The sequence below is a fragment of the Candoia aspera genome, chromosome 1 (genome assembly GCF_035149785.1).
Source record: "Candoia aspera isolate rCanAsp1 chromosome 1, rCanAsp1.hap2, whole genome shotgun sequence".
NCBI classification, from domain to species: domain Eukaryota; kingdom Metazoa; phylum Chordata; class Lepidosauria; order Squamata; family Boidae; genus Candoia; species Candoia aspera.
Window position 1 is genome coordinate 200,773,861 of NC_086153.1, and position 26,048 is coordinate 200,799,908.

At 37.9% G+C, this 26,048-nt stretch overlaps 1 protein-coding gene across 1 annotated transcript in view; it reads left to right on the forward strand.

Annotated features, from left to right (window-relative positions):
• Positions 1–423: 423 nt before the first annotated feature.
• The window catches only part of ACVR1C (activin A receptor type 1C), a 50,505-nt gene continuing 24,880 nt past the window's right edge, over positions 424–26,048 (forward strand). Inside the window, exons 1-2 of the mRNA XM_063318344.1 lie at positions 424–645; positions 13,792–14,022. Coding sequence (XP_063174414.1) covers positions 573–645; positions 13,792–14,022 — 304 coding nt within the window. The 5' untranslated portion in view covers positions 424–572. The remainder of the gene's footprint in view (positions 646–13,791; positions 14,023–26,048) is intronic.

A 26,048-nucleotide genomic window follows, 5' to 3' on the forward strand; every position in this document is an offset into this window, starting at 1 on the left:
CAGAAAAAGAAGTGCGCTTCAGAGGACAGCCCCGGGGTCGATAGGCGGTGATTGTGGCGCGCTCCTGCGGCCCGCGGGAAACTGCTCTGAGGCCACTGACGGCCTTTTGCCCAGGGGTGGAACCAACCCTTCGATCCGCCGTCTCCTTCGAGGTGGGACCGGCGGAAAAGATGCCTGCCTGCTGGAAGGCCACTTTCAGGGCACGCCGCCCTGGGCTACCTCGAGCGGTGCTTTCCTCCCTCGGAGCCTGCCTGCCCGCCTGCCCGCTGGCACTGACCCTTCAGGCGGCTTCTTCACCCCGTGCAAACCCTCCGCTGGTAAACAGCTGTCAGGGCAAAGGGGTGTGTCCGAGCAAGGCGGAGCCGCGGGAGAAACTCCATGCCCGCCTCTTTCTTCCAGCGCGGAGAGTCGCTGGTGGCCAGAGCTCCGCGTCGCACCGCGGGAGGGGTGGGGGGGACCCAGCCTCTGGGAAGCTTGCCTCTCCGGCCTGAGCGTCCCCCGCGCCCCCCGGCTCGCTCCTGCCGCGGCCTTGGCGCGCTTCCTACCTGCCAGAACTTCTCCCATGTGCTGTCATGAGGCAGGCGCTCCGCTCTGGGCTGGGCGCTGCGGCGCTCGTCCTGACAGCTTGCGCCTCTCTCTGCACAGGTAAATGCAGCGCCAGGAGCCCGCTTGGCTGACGGGCCGGAGGTTATGCTTTGCGGTGCTTGCTTTTTTCCCCCGGGTGCCGAGCGGGTATTGGGAGCGGCGAACTGGGCAGCAGAGTTTCTCTCGGATTACAGTAGTCTTGGCCTGATTTAAAATCTTTGCCTTCTGTCTCAAAACCGTGTCCCCAAAGCTTTCTGGTCACTCGGAGAGGGTGGGTCGAAAGGTTTTCTGCGCATTTTCAGCCGGCTTGCAAGTAGGGAAACAAAAGCGTAAACTAGGCTAAAATGTGCTTCCGAAGTTCGAGGAACTCCGTTGCTCCTGAATAACCTGGTAAGTTAAGTTTGATACAGACATATAGCAACCCCGCTTTGGAACAGATAAATAACGAAGAGAGGGAATGTTAAAGCGCCTCGTAAAAAGTTCTGGTAGGCGAGAGCTGAAGAGCCGCGCTCGGTTTAATCCTGGCGAATTTGGTATAATATAAACTCAGTTGGGTGGTGTGGCTGTGACTCCGAGGGCAAAGGACAGCTAAAGGGAGAAACGTACCGTATCTTTAAAGGGCAAGTCCTTCATTTCAAAATAGGCTCCCTTGCCAGAAGTGACATCCGCTCGATCCAAGACTCTTTTGTGGCTCTTTGTTATGACTGCAGGTATGTCAAAAAAACACCCGTGGTTCCATAAAGATACTGCACCTTCTTAGAGATACGGATAGTCTTATGACTTCAACTATTCCAGGGCTTAATCATACATTAAAAACAAGTTTTACAGTAGGTTCTTGGCTTAAATTACAGATGTGGGTCCTCTTAATTTTATTAAAAGTTGGGAAAGGGAGAGAGAATGGGGGAGGAATGCTTTATTGGGAAGGGATTTGGGTTTACAAAAAGCCAGAACTGGAGGTGGCAATCCCAAACCCACTTACCTGTGAGAACAACCCTAAAATAAATCTCTGGGACCTGCTTCTAAGTACATATGTGCAAACTGAATTTTGTTGTAAGCCTCCTTCTTGTGCTGGATCATGTGCAGCATTTAATCCAAACTTTAATTAAATACCGCAGTCCAAGTCAGGTCTACTCAGAAACACACTGATTTCTGTGAGCAGTCCCAAATTGCAGCCATACTGAGAAACTTGTTTCTGATCATTTTAAAATAGACTTGGTCCAGTTAGATACACCTTCCACCTTCCCTTTCTGTTCTGTCAGGTATCTGACTATGATTATTAAAATTCTGATTTCATCATTGTATCCATATTTATCATTGGTCCAGTTTTATTATTGCTGTCAAAATGCTTGGGAAAAAATTAAAGCCTAACAGTTGTGACATCCATTTCACTGACAAGAAAGGTTAGTGTTGGGTACCAAGTCAGTAGATAAACAGTAACATTTCCTTTTGGTTGACCTTGATTTCAGTCACTTTATGGATGTATCCCTGCAATTTCTGAGATCAGCTGGGGCAGTGGGGTGCTACATATCTAGTTTCCAAACAAAGAAAGAAAATGGCATAGTTGGCAGTGATTACTGTATCTGTATAAGAGAGCAAGCAAGGATATGTTGGAGGTATTGGCAGAAAATGCTTATGAAGAAGTTGGATTTTTTTAGTGAGCTTGGGAAGAAGTAGATTCAGAATGGAACTATAAGTAGCGTGTGTTGATGTGGGGATACAGAATGTTAGACGAAGTATTGAAATGACCAGCAGTTTTTTAGGACTGGAGGAAGAGGAGGTGGTGGTGGTTTTGAAACTAAGTTTTTGTGGTTTAAAATGTTCTGGGGAGGAATTCTATAGTGCAAGGAGAAGATGCTGGAACAGGTGTGAGCTGAAGTTGGAAAGAAAAAAAAAAGCAAGCTGCGAAGAGAAGGCTTGAGTTTGAGACACAATCACTATGCAAACATTCTGAATCCTTTTAAATATACAGTATGCCGATTGGAATCCTGTGTTGGGGTCAGCCAACACATTTTCCAGAGAAAATGTGAATAGATCTTTTAAAAAGTCTGTGACAGGGAAGGAAAGAGTTAAATTTCTGCTCCTCACAGTTCTGAGTTCGTTCAGGTTTCCCCTTGGCTGCTATTTACTTAACCAAAAAAACAGTTCCTAATTGCTTTGCTGTGATTATAATCACATTTGGCCTTTAAGCTATTTTGCCAACCTAAGCAAATTAGTTTGGCCACTGTCTTGCATTGTGTTCTGTGGGGTAACTATGTCCGCACCAAGGGTTTTCTTATTGCCCTTTAAAGATAGATAGCAGAAAGAAAATCTAGTCCTAATACATGGAATAAAGGTATTCAAGTATTCATTTCAGGAAGTCTGCAAGAAGAATGAGTTGGTTGGTGGATGCAACAGCTTCTTTTATCTAATGTTATGTTCTCCAGTAAGTTTGGGAGTGGATTCTTCTTAGCTTAGTTTTTTATAAGATTTCCCAGTTCTTCTGGACCATTTTAAATTCTGCAGCTCTACCACCTATCCATGATGCGTTATTGGAGTGGATCAGCCCAGTGTGCATAATCTATGTATATAAATGTATATGATCACGTTTAGTAATAGTAATAATAATAGTAACATTATTAAATAGGAGGAGGAAGGAGTATTAGGTATGTTCGCTGCCTTGAGTTATTTATAAAAAAAATAATAAAGGCAGGATAATAAATAAATAAATAAATAAATAAATAAATAAAATTAATCAGGGCTGTATATTTTTCCCAAAATATAATAATAATTAAAGGCTTGTGCCAAGGCAACAGATATTTTGTGCTGAAAAAAAAGGGATCCTGCAGTCTATACAAACAGCATGAAGTCATAACATCTTTGAACTGATTTTGTCTGAAAGCGACAAATAATTACACAGGTCAGAGATCTCTGAAATGTTCAGTATTTTGCACATTTTGAAGCCTAATTAACACCATAAGGATCTGCTTGCCAAAATCTTTCCAGTGTATGGGACTTTGCTTCTATACTTCACAGCTCCCATCATTTCACAGTTTTATCATGATGATGTTTCTGTAATCGAAGCTGTGAATGCATGTCACACATAGTACACAGTGAGTGAGTGTAAATTCCTGCTAATATGAATGTATACGGCCTCAGTGAGGAATCTGAGACGGACAATTCCTGACTTATTTGGGGGGAGTATGTTTGCAGATACAGTTTAATTTGATATGCGTTTGGGTGAGGGGTGGAAGGCTCAAAATAGATTGAGGTGTGTAAAGTCCCAGCCGTGGTAGTAAACTATCCTTTTGGGATATTACTTAGTCTCTGTTCTGTATGTTCAGTTCCTCATCTTTTTAAATGAGATGAGTTGTATAAAGACCAGGAAACAGCCAGGAAGGGTGTGGATGTAAGGAGCAGGTGTCTGAGCTCACAGTCCTCAGGACCTGGTCCACTTCCCCAGGCCCAACTGGGCAAGACTCTTCCACAAGGATCTCCCCTGGACCTGCAGCAAGGCCGGCATCCAACTGCGAGAGAATTTGAGCAACTTTGTCTGACAGATGCTGAACAAATTCTTCCGCACACCCCTGCAAGGGGTCCTCCAAGGCCCTAAGAGGCATGCATCACCCGAAACAGGGCTGTGGGATGGCTATCTGCAGACACAATAGGGTGGAGAAATATTTATTTATTTATATTTCAAATTTCGTCGCAGCCCATTTCACACAATATTGATGCTTTGTTGCCCTTACCATCCCAAGGTAGGTCTTAACTGCAGTTCTAACCCGCTATTATGCAGTACAGCTTACCCCAATGTAGTGCCCACCAGATATGTTGGATTTTAGTTCCTAAGTGCCAGAATTCTCCGACCAGTAGGCTTGCTAAGAATTAAGATCTCATAAATTTGAGGAGTGCCCGATTGCAGATGGCTGATACAGTATATATATTGAGTCATCCCCATCCTGCAATATCTGCTTTATCTTCACAAATATGTGCATCTCTGTCCCACTTCTTTTCATTTGGTCTAGTTGAAACTACTGTGGGAAGGATTCAGATATTTGAAAATGTATTCATGAAACAATTAGAAGTTAACCAAGGTGGGAGTTAGCTCCAAAATTAGGCTTATGCTGCCATGATTGAAGAAATGTAGCCTATAAGAGTATTATAATGAATTAATTTTGAAGTCATACATTCTGTGTGGATTTTATAGCTTTCAAGTATCCTATTAGATAGGTTGGAACTAATATGTGAATAAGCTTAAATAAGATTGCACTGAAAGTGAAAAATATCATAGGGTGTTCTTGATGATGCAGAGTAAAGTCAGAGCAAAATTTTAAAAGGTTTCCCTTTATGTTTTAATATGGTGGCATTTAAATATGTAAGGATTTGTTCAAGTGCCATCATTAGAATATATAGGTGAGTTTCAGAAGATTGCTATTAATACTCATGGAATTTAATAATAGGCTGTTTAGCTGACTCTGCTCCCAGGAGTGTTTGTATAGCATACAGAACTCTATTTTACAAAGGAAAAAAAAGGGGGGGGATGTTCCCCTTGCCTCTGAAAAATTGGCCCACTGAAGACTGTGAGACCTATTAAGAGAAAGGGAAAAGGAAAAGCAGGAGGCTGAGAGGATGGGAAATGAAATTAATTATTATTATTTTACTCAAGTTGTTGTTATTATTTATATGTCATCCGACTCAAAGCAACTCTGGGCAGTTTACAGATGCTTTAAAATATGAAAACAAGACAATGAAGACAACAAGAAACAAAAAAGGGTAGAGATGGCAGAATAGCAAACTGGAGGGTAACAAAAGAAAACAACCTAGTTAAAAGGAGGCTTCAGCCATCCTCACCAATGTTGGATGCCACCTGACTCCATCCGACTTTGGGCAATTCACAACAATAAAATAACATTAAAAAAAAGCTGGAAGCTTGGATAGCAACTTTTCTCATGCTGCAACATTTTCTTGCAAGTCTTGTTTGAACACCCTAATCTGCTAAGAAGAGAGACTCTCAGTTTTTAGAGTGTTTTGTTCTTCCTAATATTCTCCTTCCTATTCTTTGCATGATATAGAGCAGTGTTTCTCAACCTTGGCAAGTTTAAGAGGGGTGGACTTCAACTTGCTGGCTGGGGAATTCTGGGAGTTGAAGTCCAGCCCTCTTAAACTTGCCAAGGTTGAGAAACACTGATACAGAGAATACCTTGGATTGTGTCCTATAATCAAGACAGACATTTGTGATAATTTATCATTTTACGTTCTGCTAATTTTCATTTCAGTCTTTAATCTGGGTTTTATTTTGGTCTCTAGTAGCGTGATAGGAATGTGGGATGATAAAAATACTCTGCTGGGTCAAACTACAGGCCTTCAGTATTTTGTTCCACAATGGCCAGAGGTGAATGGGAAATTCCCAAGCAGGTCCTGAGAAATGCAGCCATGTCTCTTCCACCCCCGCATGAGCCAACTAGCAATCCATATTCTGAACTAAAACATCTCTCACACCGTATATGCAAAAAGTTAACCACGCAGAGTAGGAGTGCCAAACCTAATAACACAGATTCAGTACTGAACTGTTCCATAATTGTCATATAACATGCAGCAACCTTGTCATATGGCAAAATTACTGATTTAATTGCTAAAAGGTAAATGCTTTGCTAGGGCAAAAGAGCAGACTCACCTTTAGCTGCTACTACATGCTAGAATAAGTATCTGTTGGTAACTTTTAGTCCTTGTTTGCTAGTTGGTTTGGGGAAGAATGGAAATCTGTGATTTTAAAAATCCACCAAGTAGGTGGGCATGAGATTAGATTTAGTTATTCTACATATTTTATAAATGTTTCAGAACAGGGCTTTTGTCTGAGTTTATGTAACAATTTCTTTCCTTTCTTCTAAATATTACCAAATAATTAAGGAAAAGTTGATGTTTTCATCTGATGTTATGTTTTCAAACAGCAGTTTCCGGATAGCTAATATGATTCTTCATCCTGGTTAAGCAGTTCGTTTCTAAAGGATGGAGAAAAGCTAGATGCAGTAATTTAAAATGGCTTTTGCTTAAAGTTTAAAAGGCAACTTTGAAAACAAATTGACAGTATCTCATTTAAGAGATAGGCACAATAGAGAGGATAAAAATGTAGGCTAAAAATGTTTATGCTGCAGTAATATTTGTTTAAAATGACCTGTGAGTTAACTTTGGAGGATGAAAAAAAATGAAAATGCTTTAAGAAAAGTGAGGTTTATGCTATTGTGTGCTGTTATTTCCAGACAACACTTGGCTGTCCTATTAGTCTGATGTGTATCAAAATCTTCTGATAAAGTCCAAAGTCTTGCATGTAGTTGAATGACTACAAGACTATGTATGTATCCCTGTGTCTGTATACTTATACGTATACATATATGTATATGTATAGGAGAAAGGTGGTGATTAAGATGCTAGACACGGGGGAGAAGATCCAGGTTCCTGCCCTCTATTAAACTTGGAAGCTGCCAGCTGGGTGAATTTGGCCGGAGTTTCTCTTTTAGCACTAGACAGATAGTCGAAAAATACCGATCTACTAATCCACACTAGACCAGCATGGTAGATTACAGTCTGTAACCTTCAATCAAGATAACTTTTCCTTCTGTGGATTGATTCAGGCTGAGATATACAGACAGACAGACAGATAGATGATAGAAGCAGGATAATTTGATGGCCCTCTTGGCCTCACTGACAAATTGCTATGCAAAAAAGCAATAGTTATCTAATGTGCTTGGAAAAAAAAATAGAAGAAAAGGGGTTCAGAAAGAGACGGAGAAAATGGTGGACCTATCTCCCTTCAGCTCTGGCCTTATCTTGCTTCAGCTTTACCCAAACAGAATACCAATGAGCGATATGGGCTTTAAAATAAAAAAAAGATTGATCATCATTCATATTTTTGTACATATTCAAATTGATGGAAAGTCTCAAATGAGTAGAATTGACTCCTGGTGCTACATGAATATGCCATGTCATTTTTAATCACCATTACCTTTGCCTTCTTTAGGGATGTTTTTTCAACTTCCCAGAAGAGGCTACAACCCTGGGTTTTCCTAGTCATCTCCCAACCAGATACCAACCAACTCTGGCCCTTCTTAGCTTTTTGAGATCAGCTAAGATTGGCTAGGTGCCGCTACCTGGTGGTCACTTGGATACAAAGAAAGGGCAGGATACATAAGAAAGTAATTTCAAAAGTAAGCTGTAGGATTGGTGAGCTTCATGACCTACCAAAGTGTCACACTACTTACAAACTTATTGTAGAAACCATAGAAATTTCTAAACAGGAGTACATGGTGTTCTATTCAATTTATGATAAACAAAGAACATCCAAAGTATTTTCAGTGAATATAGGATTGAAGTAATTGGTGCAATCATGTCTTGTAATTTAACTGGCTTTTTAGGTATAGCATAGAAATTATGCTGGAGGCATACTGAATGGTAAATGATATGGGAACAAGAATGAGTCACTTCTTTATGGAAAAAGTTAAGTGACTATAAATGTTTTCCAACCAGTAAAATCTACTATAGAAATATTCAGTAAACAAGCATGATTATAGTAGAGTTATGTCGAAATGTGGTTTCAAAGTCCATTAAGCTTATCAGCAGGCTTTCTGGGCAAAAACAGTATTTTTTAAAATTAAGATCACTTTTTAATTTAAAGATTAAGTGTTTGCTTTCCGGGAAAGAAATGTGAACTGAAGATGGCTCTGCTAAAAGTGGAGCCAATGACTGAGGCGGAATGAAGAGCCGGTGAGTAGGCCAGCTTTTCGTAATTCCTCTCCGGACAAGGAGAGGACTTGAGATCGCCTGCAAGTGCTCCATACAGTTGCTTCTTGTGAAGAGACCGCAAGACAGTGGTCTCTGGCAGGTTTAAAACTCTGAGAGATGAGGGAATAGACATCTTTTTGCTCAAATTATTGTCAGTGCCTTCAAAAGGATACTGGGTTCACATACTTCCTTTTTCTAATCACTTTTGGAAATTCCTTGTTAACTGCTTTTCAGCTGTTAGGAACCTTTGGATTGATAGGTTTCACAGTACCAGATGAGTTTCCTTCAGTCCTTATTTTGGAATAAACGGCAAAAGGGTGCTTAGAACTTTGATTTTGGAAAGTTACAAATGGATTAATAGTCCAGATGGATTTGAAATTAGATTTTGGAATTAATTGTAAGAATTCTTCCCATGGGAAAATGCTTTTGTTTTGAATTATCTTTAAAACAATGATAGGATGAGCCTTTGAAGATTGGACACTAGAGGGAACTAGAGGGGACTAAATATTACAATTAAAGGAGAAGAACACTTAAACTTGACTTACAAATACAGAATGAAGTAAAATATTTTAACATTGGACATAATTGAAGGATATTTTTGAACAATGGACTCAGAAGTTAATTTTAAGAGTGCTTGCCTATATAGATAGACTGTGTTTAAAATATGTTATGGAAGAGGAACAAGTTATATCTGTCAAGATTGAGACTGATCTGAAACTGGATTTAAAAGTGACAGGCTACAAGCATCCTAAAAGAAGGCAAAGGCAATGATGATTAAAAATTATATGGCATATTCATGTAGCACCATGGAAAAAGATACTACAATAGATATACTTAAAAGGCATTTGCAATCAATTCAATTGATTTTATTACGGTCACTGACCAGTACAAGATACAATTCTATAAAAATATGCACATTAGCCATTAGCCATAAAATATGAGCCATCTAAATTAAAATAATTTTAAATTTGAGTTTACAAGTTCCAATTTGGTGTTAAAATACATTTGGATCACAATGTAAGTGAGCCCCTTAATCAAGTTTAAAAACAATCTTATTAATTTGCATTATCATGACTAATATTCTATCAGGTATAAGTGTCTATAAAAATATGTGTAAAATATTAAAAGGAGTGATAAAAAGAGTAAAATATCATATATAAAATGTGTTATATATACCACAAAGTTATTAGAAGGGATACATTACTACATTTTTCCAATCATAATCTGACGTATCTTCATAGCAGCTGCGCAGAATCTGGCTACTTGTGCCGTGACAGTTGGATATTCATCTATAAGTAACATTTGCATACAATCTATATCTTTCCATCTAGAGCATTTACTAATCAAAGGTAATATTAGTTTACTCCTGAGCTCTTTATAAAAAGGACAACGGAGAAGCACGTGGTCTGTAGTTTCTATCTCTCCATTGTTACAAGGGCACCGCCTTGCAGCTATTGGGATTTTTTTGTATCTGCCTTCCAAGACTGCAGAAGGGAGTGCATGGCTTCGAGCTAGGGAGAAAGCTTTCCGTTGGCTAGGAATTTCAAGTTGAGACAGGTAGTTAGCGGTATTGACAATATATTTATTATGCTCTGAAGATAGGAAATGAGGGGCAACTAGACATACAAAAGAAGCTGGCTGATGAGAGTGAGCTGGATGATTTTCCTATACTGAATTTACAAAAGAGGCTTGTTAAATCTTTGAAGAATTCTTTGAGAAGGGACAAGAAAAAATGAAAAGAAATCAAGTTCTAGGACATTATTTGAAGGGACTAAAGAGTAAGGTTGTTAAAAGTAAAAGGAAGGAATATAAACTTTGTCTATTTGATCAAGGTTAAAATAGGCATGTTACTTCTGGTAACCCTTAATGGACTTTTGCTGATTAGGATTGAAACAACAAGGCTTTAAGGATTTGTTTATAAATAAGAGATGGGATATAGGACGAAGAGATCATTTGTTTTATTTTAAGAGAAGGTGATAAGTTACTAAAATTGTTTATACTTGTTGTGATGAAGGGGGAAATAATTTCTTTATATATTTCTTTTCTTTTTCTTTATATTCTTATTCTATAATCTTATATATATTCTATAATATATTCTATATTCTAATTTTTTATATTTTTCTTTCTATGTTTTCTTTTCTGCACTTTCTTTTTTTCTTTTCTTTTTTAGCTTGCATGAGTTTTTTATCTTTTTAATTGTAATTTTTTTACAATTAAATAAATTAAATACAAGTAAATTGTAATTACTGGATTAAGTGCTACAGGGCAGTCTTTTATGATGGATATGTGTTCTGTTATTTTTGGAGTGGGACGCAGCTTGGCTCGTCTGTAAATGTTAATTTTGGCTGAGTACACAAATTTCATCGCTGAACCATAGTTTGTTTCAAGAAGCAAGAAATCCTAGTTTCATACATGCTAAAACCTAATTGGGAATAGGTTTTCCTTAGCCTGTTGTCAAACCCAGCCCCTACTCCTTAGTTTAATATGAAACATGAAAAAAGTAACTATGTCAAAGGCAGGGTCAGAGTTTGCATATCACATTAAACCCAGTGGCAACAGTGGTTTCAAATGGTGCTTTGCAAACACATAATGGTTTATTAACTCATATTCTTTACACATCACATTAAATCCAAAGCAACCACATTATGGCTTAACACAGTTTTTCAGTGCAAAGCTAATGATGATTCAGATATACTCCAGTCCTGCTAGTCTTGTGGTTTTATTTATAAAAGGTGGGGTGGCCAGACTGTGGCTTAAGGACCACCAGTGGCTCTTAGGCAATTCATGTGCAATTTCTGAGCTAACAAAGAACCCCGACTGTTTTGCAGTTCCCAGCATCCCTGAAAGATGCTAACAGATAAGACAGTGCTTCCCTGCTACAGGATCTTGAACTGCCAGCACCCACAGAGAACAATGGGGAAGTGTCCAACAGGCAGGAGAGAAAAGCAGGAGTTGCTTTGTAGCTGTAATCTCCGTGAGAAGGAGGTAGGAGATGGCTACTGAAAAGTGGGAGGAGGTTTAAATAACACGGAGAGGGAACCAACCCAGCCTAATGGCATAATCACAAGCCAGTGGAAGAGGAGAGAGAGTATGTATGTTACCAATGCCTGGAAAAGGGCAATAGTAATTTAATGTTTTACTTTTCAGGGAATCATTGCTTTGGCAGGCTAGCAAGAATTAGGCTTTTCCATAACTCAGGGAACTTCTGGGAAAGGAGGAGGAGGAGGAAAAGGAAGAGGAGGAGGGGAGGAGAAGAGCTCTCAGCTGCAAAACAGAATCAGAGATCTAACATTTGCTGGATGTGTCAGATAGCATTGCATGTAGGTGTCGAATCAATATTTCCACCAAGTTTGCTGCTTCCTAATATAACCGAAATGAAGATAATTAAATTTAATCATAGGAGAAAGATAGAAGCTCATGGTATTTTAAGTCAGGTGGACCTTGGCTTTGTGATAACAAATAACTTGCAGGATCTGGATAGTGTTGTGTCCCAAGTGTCTTCCCCTGTTAATGCTTGAAGCAAAATTATGACTGATCCAAAGATTGTAGCAGGCAAAAGTTCCATTAATGTGTCCGTGAAAGTCATCTCCCAACACTTTTTCAGAGCACCAGCAAAGGAGCATGATACCTGGCTGGAATTCTGAAAAGGAGCACTTGGGCCTTAGTGCAATGTCTGGCCAATCCTATTTGTTTCTGGTAAATGCGGTGGCTTCATGTTCTAAAACTTTCTCTTGCTGTCAGAAAGCTCTAAGTAATTTTATTTGTTAATCATGACTAACAGAAAAAATGTTATCTCTGCAGCATTGCATAAGTAGTAGTTTCAGAGAGCTTTTGACACAAATAATACCTAAACTATGTGGCACTAAATAACTGTGGAAAATTATATACTTTTAGGAAAATGGGCCTCTGTGTTTTAAATATGGTTAAAGATAAAGAGCACGTAGAACAATGCACAATATATTGAAAATATACATCAACTGAGCTTGAAATAGTTCAGTTAAACAAGACAGATCAAATAATTTTGTTCTTTTTCCCAAAGGACTTCTGAATCTGTACTGACAAAAAGTAAATAACAGTTTTCAGCAGGCAGAAGTACTGTCTTCAAATGTGCATATGCATGTATGGTTTTGTTTGGCAAGATTTAAGAGAGAGATTCTGTGTCATAACTCAACTCAACGAATACATAATGCAGAGTATTATAATTTTAGCAATATAGAATTTGGCAGAGATACAGAGAAATGTTCATGCATCACTTCTGCTCCAAATAGATGCAGCAATGGTTTTATTGCCACTGTCATTATAAAGTCTAAGTTTAATGTTGTACATAAGGAATGGAGTTGCTTCCTTGTCCTTTTTTCTTTCTTGTCCTTTGTTCCTCTACTTTTTCTCTGTTTTTGTATTTCTGTATTTTTTAAAATCTCTGTATAGTAGAACAATTCAAATATTAGGAAGTCTCTGGACAGATATTATTCAATAATTGAATATTTATACACTGGTTACCAGACACAAATATGGAATTAGATAGCATATAAATGTTCAAAAAACAAATAAATAAGAAAAGTTGGGTAAGTTATTTTTAAGGAGAAGGCAGAAACAAGACTTGCCTTCACCAGAATATACTCTTTCCCTGTGTTTACCAGTCTGGCATGTCTTTCCTGTGACATAAAACCATTGCAAAAAAGGCTATGCACGATTACTGTAGTTTAGTGATGTATGAGTTTTGCTGAAGTACCATTAATTGTATTCCATAGAAGTATACTATTGGGGTATTATATTTTTTTAAAGGGAATCCTCAAAATTGTTTTTAAAAATGCAAGTATCCATGGGACAGGTTGAATGCTACTTTAGCAGCTACATCTGCATTGCTTTTTTTGCTTGTTTGACTGAATTTATATAGCCCCCCCATCTCAACCTTTTGATTCTAGGTGGCTCATAATACAAAAAACACAGAAGATCCTATCGTTTTACTGTAGAATAAGTATAGGTAACCAGATCGGTATCCTTATGTCTGCATTTTACATTATGAGAAAATGAGCTATTTTTTCAACAGTGCAGATCAAGATTGGGCAACTGCAGCGGGTAAGGGGTTAATAAACATCTCCCATGTCCTATGTTAAGGTCCTGATCTAGATAGGGTGTCCTGTGCTTATTTGCATATGTGTGTGGAGGCTTATTGCCATAACTGCCTGCTAAATTTGTATAGTGATATATAGTTTGGCTTCCATCAGCTCTCAAAAGTTCTTTGTATCAGAACAGACCTGAGCACTGGGTGATGCACCAAATTGGATGGAGCTTGTTAACTCTTTGAGAGTGCGTTGTATTCATTTATGGCTGTTTAATTGTATATTGTCCATTAAGGTCAATATAGCTTTTCCCATCTTCCTCATCTTTTGGTCTAGATGAAATCTTGCTTTGGATTCATGGTTCAAATTTAAGACTTGATTATCATTTCAGGCCTAACATGTGTGTGCCAATTATGTGAAAAAACAAACTTCACTTGTGAAACGGAGGGAGCATGTTGGACTTCTGTCATGCTAACAAATGGTCGGCAAGAAGTAATAAAGGCATGTGTTTCCCTACCGCAGCTGAAGGCACAGATCTTCTGCCATGGTTCTAAGAACGTAACCAGAACAGAATGCTGCTACACAGATTTTTGCAACAATGCCACCATTTACTTGCCCACAGGTAAGTCCTTGTTAGTGCAAGAAATCCCTACTGTGAAGGCAGTCCTGTCACATCCATTTGGGCATAAACCCAATATAATGCAGTAAGATTTATTTCCGAATAAAGATGCAGAGTTGGGTTACACATTAGAGCTAAAAAAAGTTCCTTTTTTATTTTGGTTAAGATTTCATTATGAGATACAAGCATTAAAAATTATATTCATATTTTTTTAAAAAAATAAGAGAGATGCTATCCTTTTACTTTCCCACCAGAAATTTCTTTAAAGTATTTGAATTAAGACTTCAGTTTTTTTGTTTACTCTTGTGAGCCAGCTTGAGTCTTGGATGGAGATGGCACACAGATGATGACAATAGATAGATAGATAGATAGATAGATAGATAGATAGATAGATAGATAGATAGATAGATGTTCATAAGTTACACAGCCCTAGAATTTTATAACCCATTTGTCAAGATAAATCTTATAAATCAGTATTACAATACGAACATTATATCATTCCCACTCTCCATGTTTGGTATAAAGGATTACTTTAGTTCACTTCAAGTCTTCATTTAATGATTTTTTGTATAGTTCAAATTTCAGTTCTATGAGAAAATGAAAATCAGAGGAGGAAAAGAAGCCTACAACTTGAGGGGTAAAACTTCAAGTCTGCACTCTGTCAGGCATAGTCTGGTCCCACTTACTCCTACCCTATAAACTTTGTTGAAGTTAAATTTACCAAACAACCAAGTAATAAAATAATAAATATAAATATAAATATGTATGTGTCTAAGTTTGAGGAGTCCTCAGCTGTAGGACTTCCTTTGATCAACCATGAGCTCACTATAGTATTGCCTTAAGAGATACCAGAAAACCATAGACATGTATTCCAATTCCTAGTTTTGAACTATAAATGGTAAATGCTATGGTCAATGACTGTAATTATTTTGATTCTGATTCTGAACAAATATTTACATTCAGAAAAATTATGTAACCAGGTTCTAGTATTGTCAAGGTGAATTGTTAGAATTGTGGGCCACGTGTTTGTACAACGTGAGCACTATACACTTTTTCCTTATCTTTTTCCACATACCTACTGTATAGTAAGATCTTAAGGACAAAAATATTTGCACAACATTCATCTGTGTATTTTTACTTAGGAGTAAATTCTGTTACACTAAGTGGAGCTTATTCTGAAGAACATATAAATTGGATTTTAGCCAAAATCTTACAAAAGAAGTAAGCATTTACTGTCCTGGATGGAGGGATTTTGTTCAAGCTTCCAAAAACTTTGTAAGGGCACCTTTGAGGCACTGTTGTACAATAGGAGGTCTGATAGAATATTTCCTTATCCATTTTATATTGCTTAAACATCTCCTGAAGTTTTATTTTCATTCTGTATTTATTTTGTGGTTAATGTTTAATTATTGTTGACTTCTTGCTTCAGTGTTTAATGTTGCTTGACGACAATAGTTTTTTAAAATGTTTGTTTTGGTAGTTCAAGAATGAATTTCTAAAATTCTGTCTAACATCAATCTTGTAAACACTAGAATGAAGTATAATATACAAAACTATAATAATTAGAGGTTTATTTAGGTTACAGAAAGAAGTTGTTTCTTAAAGAAAGTTAATGAAATACCTGAACTGAGTTTTTCCTATTGTATAGCTGTTGCCTAATGCAGAGGTTCAGTTTAATCAGGGAGCATTAATACTATGCCTCACTTCCATAAGTTGGCTAAATATTTTATTTATTTATTATTCAAATTTCTATCACTGCCCATCTCCCCCTGAAAAGAAGGGACTCTGGGCGGTTTACAATAAAATTAACCATTTAAAACCATCCATATATAAATTACCAAACAAACAACCACATAATAAAATAATAACTATAACTATAACTACGTATGTGTCTAAGTACATATTTGCACTGGAAAATAGGAATATCAAAATACACAATTCCTGCCAACCTTTATATTTTGCCAGTGAAAAGATGTATACATAACCACTATGTGAGATTTTTGCTTAACTTAAATCCTGAGACATTCTTTTCTTCTTGCTCAGTGACAACTGGTATCAAGTCTTGTAAGCTTTTACTATTAGTGAAAGAAAGACTTGTTTGCTGGCCTGAAAATTCTCTGTTTCATGTTTTTGCTAGCCTGTTTTATGGTTTTAATATAGCTTGCTGTTTTGTACTCTGCTTTGGGTCCAAAACAGTAAGCATTTTTTTTAATGAAAACCAGTTAACAATTTGTGTTAATTGTTTTGTATTTATTGACATACATGGACAGTTTCTGCAAAGCAGCTGGAAATCAATTTGCATCATCATCACTCAAAAGGTTGAAAACAGCACTATGGCAAGGGGTACCTCAAAGGGTGGGGAGAGATGAGCCAGGATGCGACAAGAATTCCAGTCAGTAGGAGAGTGAACCGTCTTTGCAGATCTGTAGAATTTTAAGTGAAAGTACTAGTATTGTTGCAATTTTAGGTATATGACTGCTGTCAGCATTAAATTGAGTCATCTCCTGGACACAGGCAAGATAGTAAGATACGGCAGGCACAGAAATGAGTCTAAATTGTACAAAGACCATATGTACCCATAATGTCAAATAAAATAATCAATTCTCTTACCTGAGGGAAGGTATGGTAGTATATTCAGTCATTGGAATACTTGCAAAGGCTGTATTTCTGGAAGTAGGTGCAATTGCAATCAGTTAAACATACTTCAGAATGAATGGGCTTAAGATGGGATAATTCTGGCTTCCTATCTTTTCTGGCCCCATGCACAGAGAGAATTAATCTTTGAATGTGCAAAAATACTTGGCAAGTGTTAAGTTCCCCAGTTAGCTAAACTGTATCTGCTGTATGCTGAGCATTGGGTTTCAAAGATGATAAATAGCCTTGAAATGTAATGACATAAATATTGTAATAAGTAGGTATATATTTAAAGCTTGCATCAGGGAAATGTTTGTCAAAGAAAAAAAATAGGGCCATCTGTATTTTAAATAAAGAGGGTTTTTTTTGCAATTTACATTAACAATTACATAAATTAGAGAAGATGCATAGAAATCTCCCATATGTTATGAAATGTAAATATGAATAGTTATTAAATTTCTTACATTGGTTTTTAAATCAAAAATTACCATACTGGAACTCCCCTACTGGTAACACACACACTAAAACAGTATGCCATTCTGGACAAGTTGTGTAGTAAAATTTACTCATTTATCTCTTGTTTTGTACCCTCCTCAAATTAGAATAAGGGGAGGATTTTAAATATCCCCTGGTTTAGCATTACAGGTAGTCCTCACTTAGTGACCACAACTGAGACTGGAATTTTGATTGCTAAGCAAAGTGGTCATTAAGCAAATCTGACCTGATTTTACAACCTCTTTTGCAGCAGTCATTAAATGAATCACTGTGGCTGTTAAGTGAACCACATGGTCATTAAGTGAATCACTTGGTTCCCCATTGATATTGCTTGCCAGAAGCTGGCCAGGAAAGTCAAAAATGGTGATCATGTGACCAAGGGACACTGCGATGGTCATAAATGAGAACCGGTTGCCAAGCGCCCAAATTGTGATCACATGACTACAGGGATGCTGTGACAGTCGTAAGTGGGAGCACCAGTTGTAAGTTGTTTTTTTCAGCGCCATCGTAACTCTGAACTGTTACTAAACGAATGGTTGTTAAGTGAAGACTACCTGTAATGTATTTTTAATTTGACTGATCTTGGAAAAGCTTGGGCAACTGAAAGAAATAGAATGTCATGCGCTGCCTGCCTCTGAATAAGGCTCAGACACTGGTTCGATGGATCAGGCTCTGATTTATTCACAGCGCAGTTACAGCGTCGGAAGAAAAAAGCTGAGAGTGACAGGAGCGCGCCGGTGCGGGGTTTAAATACCCCGCGCCGGTCAGCGCCCCCTCACTCGCGGTCACGTCACCCCCCTTTGTCCAATACGTTGCCCTGCCGGTGGGTGAGGGGTTGTGAGGCCCCGCTGGCGTTCCGGGATCGCCCATCATCGGGTTTTCTATTCATCCGGTGATTGCTGTCAGCTGGGCGATCTCCGTTGTATTGGCGCTGATGGCTTGGGTGTGCTCCGTGATCCGTTTAGTTATTGTCTGTTGGCCGTTAGTCGTTGTGAGTTGATGGCTACTTATCTTGAGCCCCTTCTCCTGTTTCCTTGCTATTGTCATGTGTGCCATTGCGCTGATGACTTCAGCTCAACGGCACTCATGACATAGAAGCTAGAAGCTTGTGGCTCTCATGAAATTAAGAGCAGATGCAAGAAGGTAGTGGGCATGGGAATGAAGGTATTGACAGAACAGTGATCATATTCTTGAGTTGCTGTAGTAGTTTTTAACATACTAAAGTTTCTGGAGTTCCCTTGCTATAGCTCAAGGCACTCTATGCTAATCCATCATATTATGATTCCATTTTTCATAACTAGAATCTAGGACTATGTTGGTACAGACTATGAATATGGATGGTGGTGTATTGTAACAGCATCAAATTGTGGTGCAAGTAAAATTTATTTCCAGCAATGCAGAGTTTTGGAAAGCCAAAATTTAACACTGAGGACACTTTTACACCGTTAGCATTTTCATTACTTTCTTGCCATTTTATTGGTTTCTAGTGTCTTTCAGAATTACTTTTAATAATAGCCCTGGAAAATAGTGCAGTGGTTATAACTCTTGTCTAGCATGTAGAACATTTCTGATTTGAAACCCCCCAGTATTTTAATTATTTTTCTTTTCCAGTGCTACCTACTTTACCTGTTACCTCAAGCATTTGCAAAAGAGATAAAACAAGTATACCACTTGCCTTATTTGAAAAACCCAAAAACATCAGAAATTAGCTCAAGTATGGAAATTACTTCAAGTGACTGGAGAAATGACAAAATGGCACACCACTTGACTTACTAAGTGAAGAAGTAGCTACTCAGGAGGGCAGGGAATGCAATGTTTTAGAGAAAACTTTCAGCTAGTTTTTGAACCAGAAACATTCTCTGCACTGGAAAGTGTTTTAGCCATTATGCTATTGCAGGGATACTGGGATCAATCACTTTAGAGGGTATTAGAGACCATGGTAACCATTGACTTAGTTGAAGAAGTTTTCTGCCTCTGCAAAGTAGCTGATCAAATTGTAGGATTGGTTTAGAAGAAATCAGAATGCTGCAAGCAAAATAAACAGCAGTGCTTGAGACAAGAGAAGCAGGAAAGCCATACTTTGAAAGCAGAGCAGGAAACTACAGTATGCCTAGAGGTCCTTTTGTGGTGTGTGAGGAGTGTTGTTCCTTTCTTCCACCTAAACATGGTCATTGCCCCACAGTGGTGACAGGGCAAGCCAGGAGTGCAGGTAAACCCATAGTTTAGTTATATTTTTAAAAATTACACTAACAGTATACCACTGGAATTCTGTAATATTACAAACAAGAGAGGAGAAAGTTAGCTCAAAACTGCTGGATCACAAGATGGAGGCTTAGTACTAGGCTTAGTATTTAGTGCGACTCATTTGGTGAGACACTCACAGGATTTGTACAACCATACTAAGTACTCCTCATTTTTTTTTCCTTTTTGTGCAAGAAAGGCGAAGAGACAATCTGATTGCAAACAATCATGTCTCTTCCAACTTTTCCCTCAGATTATTGTTAGGAAAGTAAAATCAGAACTATACACTTTACAATTATCTAATAAATTTTATAATAATTACAACTGTATAATAAATACATACAATTATATAATAAACGTGATCTTTAGCAAACTCTGTAACAAGTCAGATTTTACACATACTAATCCATAAAGTAATTTGCTTTCCTTAGCATAATGTACAAGAGACACCATTCTAATTTAGGACTTTGCCTCACTTGCACCTAACTACAGTGCAGACATGGCCTGGCATCCTATTTTTTCTGCCCTATCCACTTGACATTGCCTACATCTCATTCCCAGGTTCAACGGTTTTAAGTCCCCCTTAGCTATCCAGAAGAAAGAGTGTATTTTCCCTGTTATTGGGATGCCTCAGGCTATAATCCAATAACCAACATTATGCCTCAGTGTAATGAGTGAACTGTGTAACAGGTTATAACATTAAAGCACATTTTTGCTTTACCTCGGAATGCATCAATTTTCTGAGGAAGAATAGCATTGTTATTCAAAATCCTGCCACATCTAAACAACTAGTAAATTAAGAGTATTTACTAAGGAACAAGTCATCCATCATTCCATAACAGTATAGCTTACTGGGTGAATTGTTTTGCAGGGGTGGGGGATTGTGTATAAATGAGACCAAAGATAGTCTTTATCTAAAGTTAGGTCAAGAATCCACTTCTGATAAACTTATGGAGTTAGGCTGTGGCCTTTGTTCAAGCATTGTTAGCTCCTTTGGGAATGCTCTCATGACAAACTTGAGTGAGCAATGCTGCTTGTTTATCATTTATATTAAGTTTATATTAAATTGGACCAATGATCCATCTTGCCCAATACTCTTCAGCCAGACTGGCAACATGTCCAGATGTGTTTCTCAGACTGACTTTCAGAGATCCTAACATAAGTTGTTTGAAATATACTGCTTGCAGTCATAGACCAAAGTTCCTGAAAGTAAATACTGTAAGGGTAAACTGGGAATGGGAGAGTATATTTTCATGAAATTATAATTTGCAGGGAACTTTTTAAACAATCTCTCCCCACCCCATGGTCACATAAATTATGTCCCCTACATTGCAAATTGCAACTAGGGAAAAAAGCTTCCTTTTCGTGTCAGCTGAGAGTGTTTTCTATCACCATTTGCAAGGTACATATACGTTATTGTCAACACTGTGAAAAGGGAAGGGAAAATAAAGCCTTTCCTTCACATTTATTGGGGCTCTGACAAAAATCTTTCCCTTCAAATTATAGTATTATTTTAAAAGGAAACAAATCTATTTTTCATGAAAAGAACTTTATATAAATACTTTCTCATAGAGTGGGTGGCCAGGAGGATGTCCCAAACTACACTTTAGTAATTTTGGACCATCAGTTTCTCCAAGGGAGAAAGAACAGTAAAAGAGTTCTTATTAGTGCTTGCATATTCCTTTTAAAAGATTTTCTTGAATCTGGTTCGTTCTGTCTTTGCTCCTCGGCTTCAATTTCTAGCATGACCAACTTCAAGTTAACATAATTCCTGATCTTTGTCCCATGGGATTTTTTTTAGCTGCTTTCAGTTCAGAGCTAATTAAATTTACAAACAAGATTTACTGTATAATTGCCTGAATAGTAAAAATAAATAAATAAATAAATAAATGCTGCTCGGTATGGCTTCGATCATTATGTTGTTTTAAACTAACATTATGTTGTTTTAAATTATTTGAGTCTAATCCATAATCTTACCAGTCACATGAAGTAAGTTTTAGATAAGTGGGTTTTTTTGCATGTATAGTTATGATCTAGCTGCCCAACACATGGCAGACTAAGGATGGTTTGGTACAAACAGCTGCTTATGCTATCAATCAAAGGAGCAGTATTTGCTTTCCCATCATAGAAAAACTTGCATGCGCCTGCGTGTTTTGTTTTGTTTTATGTAACAGGGCAAATAGGAACTGCTTCTGTAGGATGCTTAGGTGGAAGTAAGTGGGAAAGAAAGGCTAGTATAATACTGTGCTGTTAAAGATGCTATTTTCTTACAAAGAAGGTGGGAAGTAGAAAAGATCATGATTGGTTTCAGCCCATGTCAATCATCTTTACTTTGTTGTAAATATGAAGGAAAACTATGAGAAATCCTTACAGCTGGTGCTACAGTATTTTACCTAAGAATATGATGTCAATGTGTCCTGTGTGAGAGAAAGAAACTTCTGAATTGAGAGAAAGAAACTTCTTATACAATACTTTCAACTGCACAGGCAAAAGTTCTTAAGTTATCATGACTTAAGTAGTAACCAATCACTATTATTTTACTATTAATTATATTCACTGTATATACTGCTTTTCTGACTAAACAGCTCAGATCAGTATTTTGTAAACTTGACCTATTAGCAGTTTGGTTCACCCATTCTACTCTAGCTCCAAAATACTTAAATCTTTGACTTGGACAGTTTCTCTGGTGAAAAATGTAAAACTTGTTTAGATGTTAACATATGGATATCAAATAGCTAGTACAGGTTTCTTGAGATGTGTGCCAAAGTGTGCTTGACTTGAAGCAGGATGTGGAAATGTCTGGGAAAAAGTGTTTTTTGAGCTTTGGTGAAGACATGGATTGTCATAACATACTATGAAGGCTGCAAAATGAAACACAGAATGGAGCAAGCCAAGCTGAATACATAGACTTACATGGTTAACTCAATGCTATAAGTCTCTGGTCTTTTTTAACATATGCTTGTTAAAATAATTATGCGCTAAGATGTTTTTCTGCCACTAATTAAAATTGACTTATTGTTTGCTGTGCAATGCTTTTATTGAGTGTATTTTCAATTGCTTAGTAATCACATGACATCCTCCTCCCATTACCTAATAGTGGCCTTCATCAACCAACCGTGGCCACTATTTAAAGAAGTACTTTAAAACCATCAGGTGGTTGTCAGATTAGATAATGTATTAAAATTAATTGATAAACAGCTCCTGGGTTTGAACCATGAATTAATAGATAGGATTCAAAATCAGAAAGGCAAAATTTGATTTTTCCCCCCACTGGTGCCCAGCAGAGGGTTCAGTTAGTCAGTAGGAAGTTTAAGACTTAGACTATGCTGCTGTTTCATTTTTCAGCACTGTTGTGAGCTTGTGCTCTTCTGCTTCTAGGGGTTCTGATGGTCTGCCTCTGGGTGTCGTGGTGCAGAGTTAAAAACAGATTTAGCATTTAATGGACAGCATGTTCTATTTTCCAGGACTTCCTTGTGGTTGCTGTTTTTGTCTCCAGACAGAGACATGCATCTCTTGATCAAACTCTCAGGAGATTTAAGGTCTGAAATCTCAAGCATGCTTTCTTGGAAGTTAGTTCAGTTAAAATCAGTGGCTGAAGCAAATGTGTTGGGTGAAAGAAAAAGCAAAAAATGAAACATGGAATGCCCACCAGTCTAACTTATGAGGATAAAATAGTTATTCTATTTATTACATTAAATTTATTATGACACTGATTGCTGAGGTCACTTACTCGTGATAAACATAAAATCAAAATTACAGTAAAGCTAGAGACATTAATTAAAATAGTGATTAATGACAGTTAAAATTGTGTTAAAAATATGTGTTTTTAGGGCCTTTTAAAAAAATTAGTGAGGAGTGGTCCAGGACTGTTTCTCAAAAACTGCAACATCTTGGCTTTTCCAGGGAGGTGTCCCTAATAATGGGTTATGAGCATACACTTAGTGCATTTAAACAATGTATCAAAGATTTGGAAGTCCAACAGGACCTGTCTGCTCTACCTAAGAACGTTTTCCTGAGTAGTCAAGCCCATTGTTATAAACTGGCGAGATATTTACATTATGTAACTGTCTCCAAATTCTGAAGGGCATTAACTCTAGCATGTTGCAATACTCTTCCCGCAGCAGTTTTGGAGGGCGATACAAAAAGGTTCCATATGAGCTGAGATTGTGGTTGACAGGGGGTTGACAGCCTCATGTGGCTCAGAGTGGTAGGCGGCAGTATTGCAACCGAAACTCTCCCCACGACCGGAGTTCGGTCCCAGCGGAAGCTGGATTCTCAGGTAGCCGGCTCAGGTCAACTCAGCCTTCCATCCTTCTGAGGTCGGTAAAATGAGTACCCAGCTTGCTGGTGGTGAAGACTGGGGAAAAGGTAAAGGTAAAGGTTTCCCTTGACGTAAAGTCCAGTCGTGTCCGACTCTAGGGGGCGGTGCTCATCTCCGTTTCTAAGCCATTAGAGCCGGCGTTGTCCGTAGACCCGTCCGTGGTCATGTGGCCGGCATGACGACACGGAACGCCGTTACCTTCCCGCCGAAGCAGTACCTATTGATCTACTCACATTTGCATGTTTTCGAACTGCTAGGTGAGCAGGAGCTGGGACTAGCAACGGGAGCTCACCCCGTCATGCAGATTCGAACCGCCGACCTTCCGATTGGCAAGCTCAGCAGCGCAGCGGTTTAACCCGCAGCGCCACCGCGTCCCACGAAGACTGGGGAAGGCAATGGCAAACCACCCCGCTATAGTCTGCCAAGAAAAAGTTGCAAAAGTGGTGCCCCCCCCAAAGGGTCTGACATGGCTCGGTGCTTGCACAGGAGACCTTTCACATCATCACAGACAAGGGGTTATTGAAACTACAGCTCATGTCCTGCTATATTGTACCTTCTACAAGGACTCAGAGACCCATTTTATAACTCCCTATTTGATAAAATACCCAGGAAATTCTGATCTTTTTTATGTACAGCTGTTGCTATCTGATCAGTATGATTCAGTTTCTTTGAACGTAGTTAAATTTTGTTATACTGTCTGTAAAATTAGGCAGACTTTATTGCCCACTGATGATTTCACCATTAATATCATGTTTTATTTTATTTTATTTTAATGCATTTTTATCTGTATTTGTATAAATTTGTATTTTATTTGTAATTCTGGTCTGTGACCATAATAAAAGATTGATTGATTGATAGTGAGGAGATTAGGCCTCCCAATTCATCAGGCAGTGCTTAGTTCTGTACCAACTGAAGTTTCTGGAATAGACAATGGCAGCCCCATACAGATTGTGTTAGATTAGTTATGACTCAGCATTACCTATGCATGCACTGCAGTTTTAGTCCTTTTTTTTCCTCCCTAGGAATGGAGGCAGTATTAGCTCCCTAGGAATGGAGCTAATAAAATATACTCAAGGCCATTGGTGAAACAAAAAAGAGATTCAGATCCAGAAGCACTTCAAAACTATGGATCTGTTCCTTCTGGGAAAGTATGATCCCACTCAGAACAGGAAGATCTCTCGCCTCTTTGGAAGGGTGACACTCCTTACTAAGCATATCTGTCTTGTCTGGATTCAGTTTCAGACTATTATTCCTCACACCAATTTGTCACTAACAGCAGGCAGGCTTTCAGGAGAGTCACATTACTGCAGTATACCACAGAAAAATAATTTTGGATGCCATCAGCATTAGTGGCTTTATAATTACATGATTTGTGGATTAAATCCTTGTAAATCAGTCTTGTTTAGTAACTTGTTCCCACATTGGTCTAGAGATGCCACGATAGGTATAAAATACCTTTCTGCTTCATGGTTCCCTAGCAAAATTTAGTTAGGTTGCAACCAGCTTTAAATCCAGGATGTTCCATAGTTGACAGGACTAATTTGTTTAATCCCCATTTATAACAATCCAAGTGTCTATTACTTTATCTTGTAGCAGCAAAATCTAACAATTTATACATCATTACATCTTAATTCAGCAAAAAAAGTTCAACTTATTGAACTTCATTGCATTTATAGAGAAAAGGTTTAAATAAATTGTCATGTTGTTGGAAATGCAGTAAGATTAATGCTTCTTTTAACCATATGCTTGTACTATGTCCTATATTTGTTCTTTCTGGGAATGACGTTGCTATACTGTATACAGTATATTAACTTTGTGACAAGATTTAATATGCTCAAATGTTCATATTCTTCTGAACTATATTTCTATCACATGGAAATTTATATCAGGATAAAGAAAGAGGATTTTCCATGTCCTACTTATAGATAAAAGCCTTATTTGTCAGCACTGGAAATAAAAAAATATATGGTCTCAACTACTCAGTAGTCCACAGAGTTGATAGTTTAGCAAGTTATGAATGAATTGCTTATCAACATAGATTAGCTATGGATGATTACAATGAAATATGGCTGCCATTTATTAAAATGCTTATATAGAACTTATGTAATATGTATTTGTGAATATATGCCCAGTATGTTTTTGTTTCCTGTTTTTTAGTTTTCTTGTTTTTCATTTTTTCCCTTTTTTCATAACCATGTATATAATTTCTTTTTCTTTCTCTTTGTTTTTTTGGATTCAATTAATAAAAGCAAAACAAGCAAACAAACAAAACATTTTGGCTGTCAACCCCAGAATGAAGGGAAAAGAAAGGGAAAAAAGGAAAATAAGAATGTGTTGT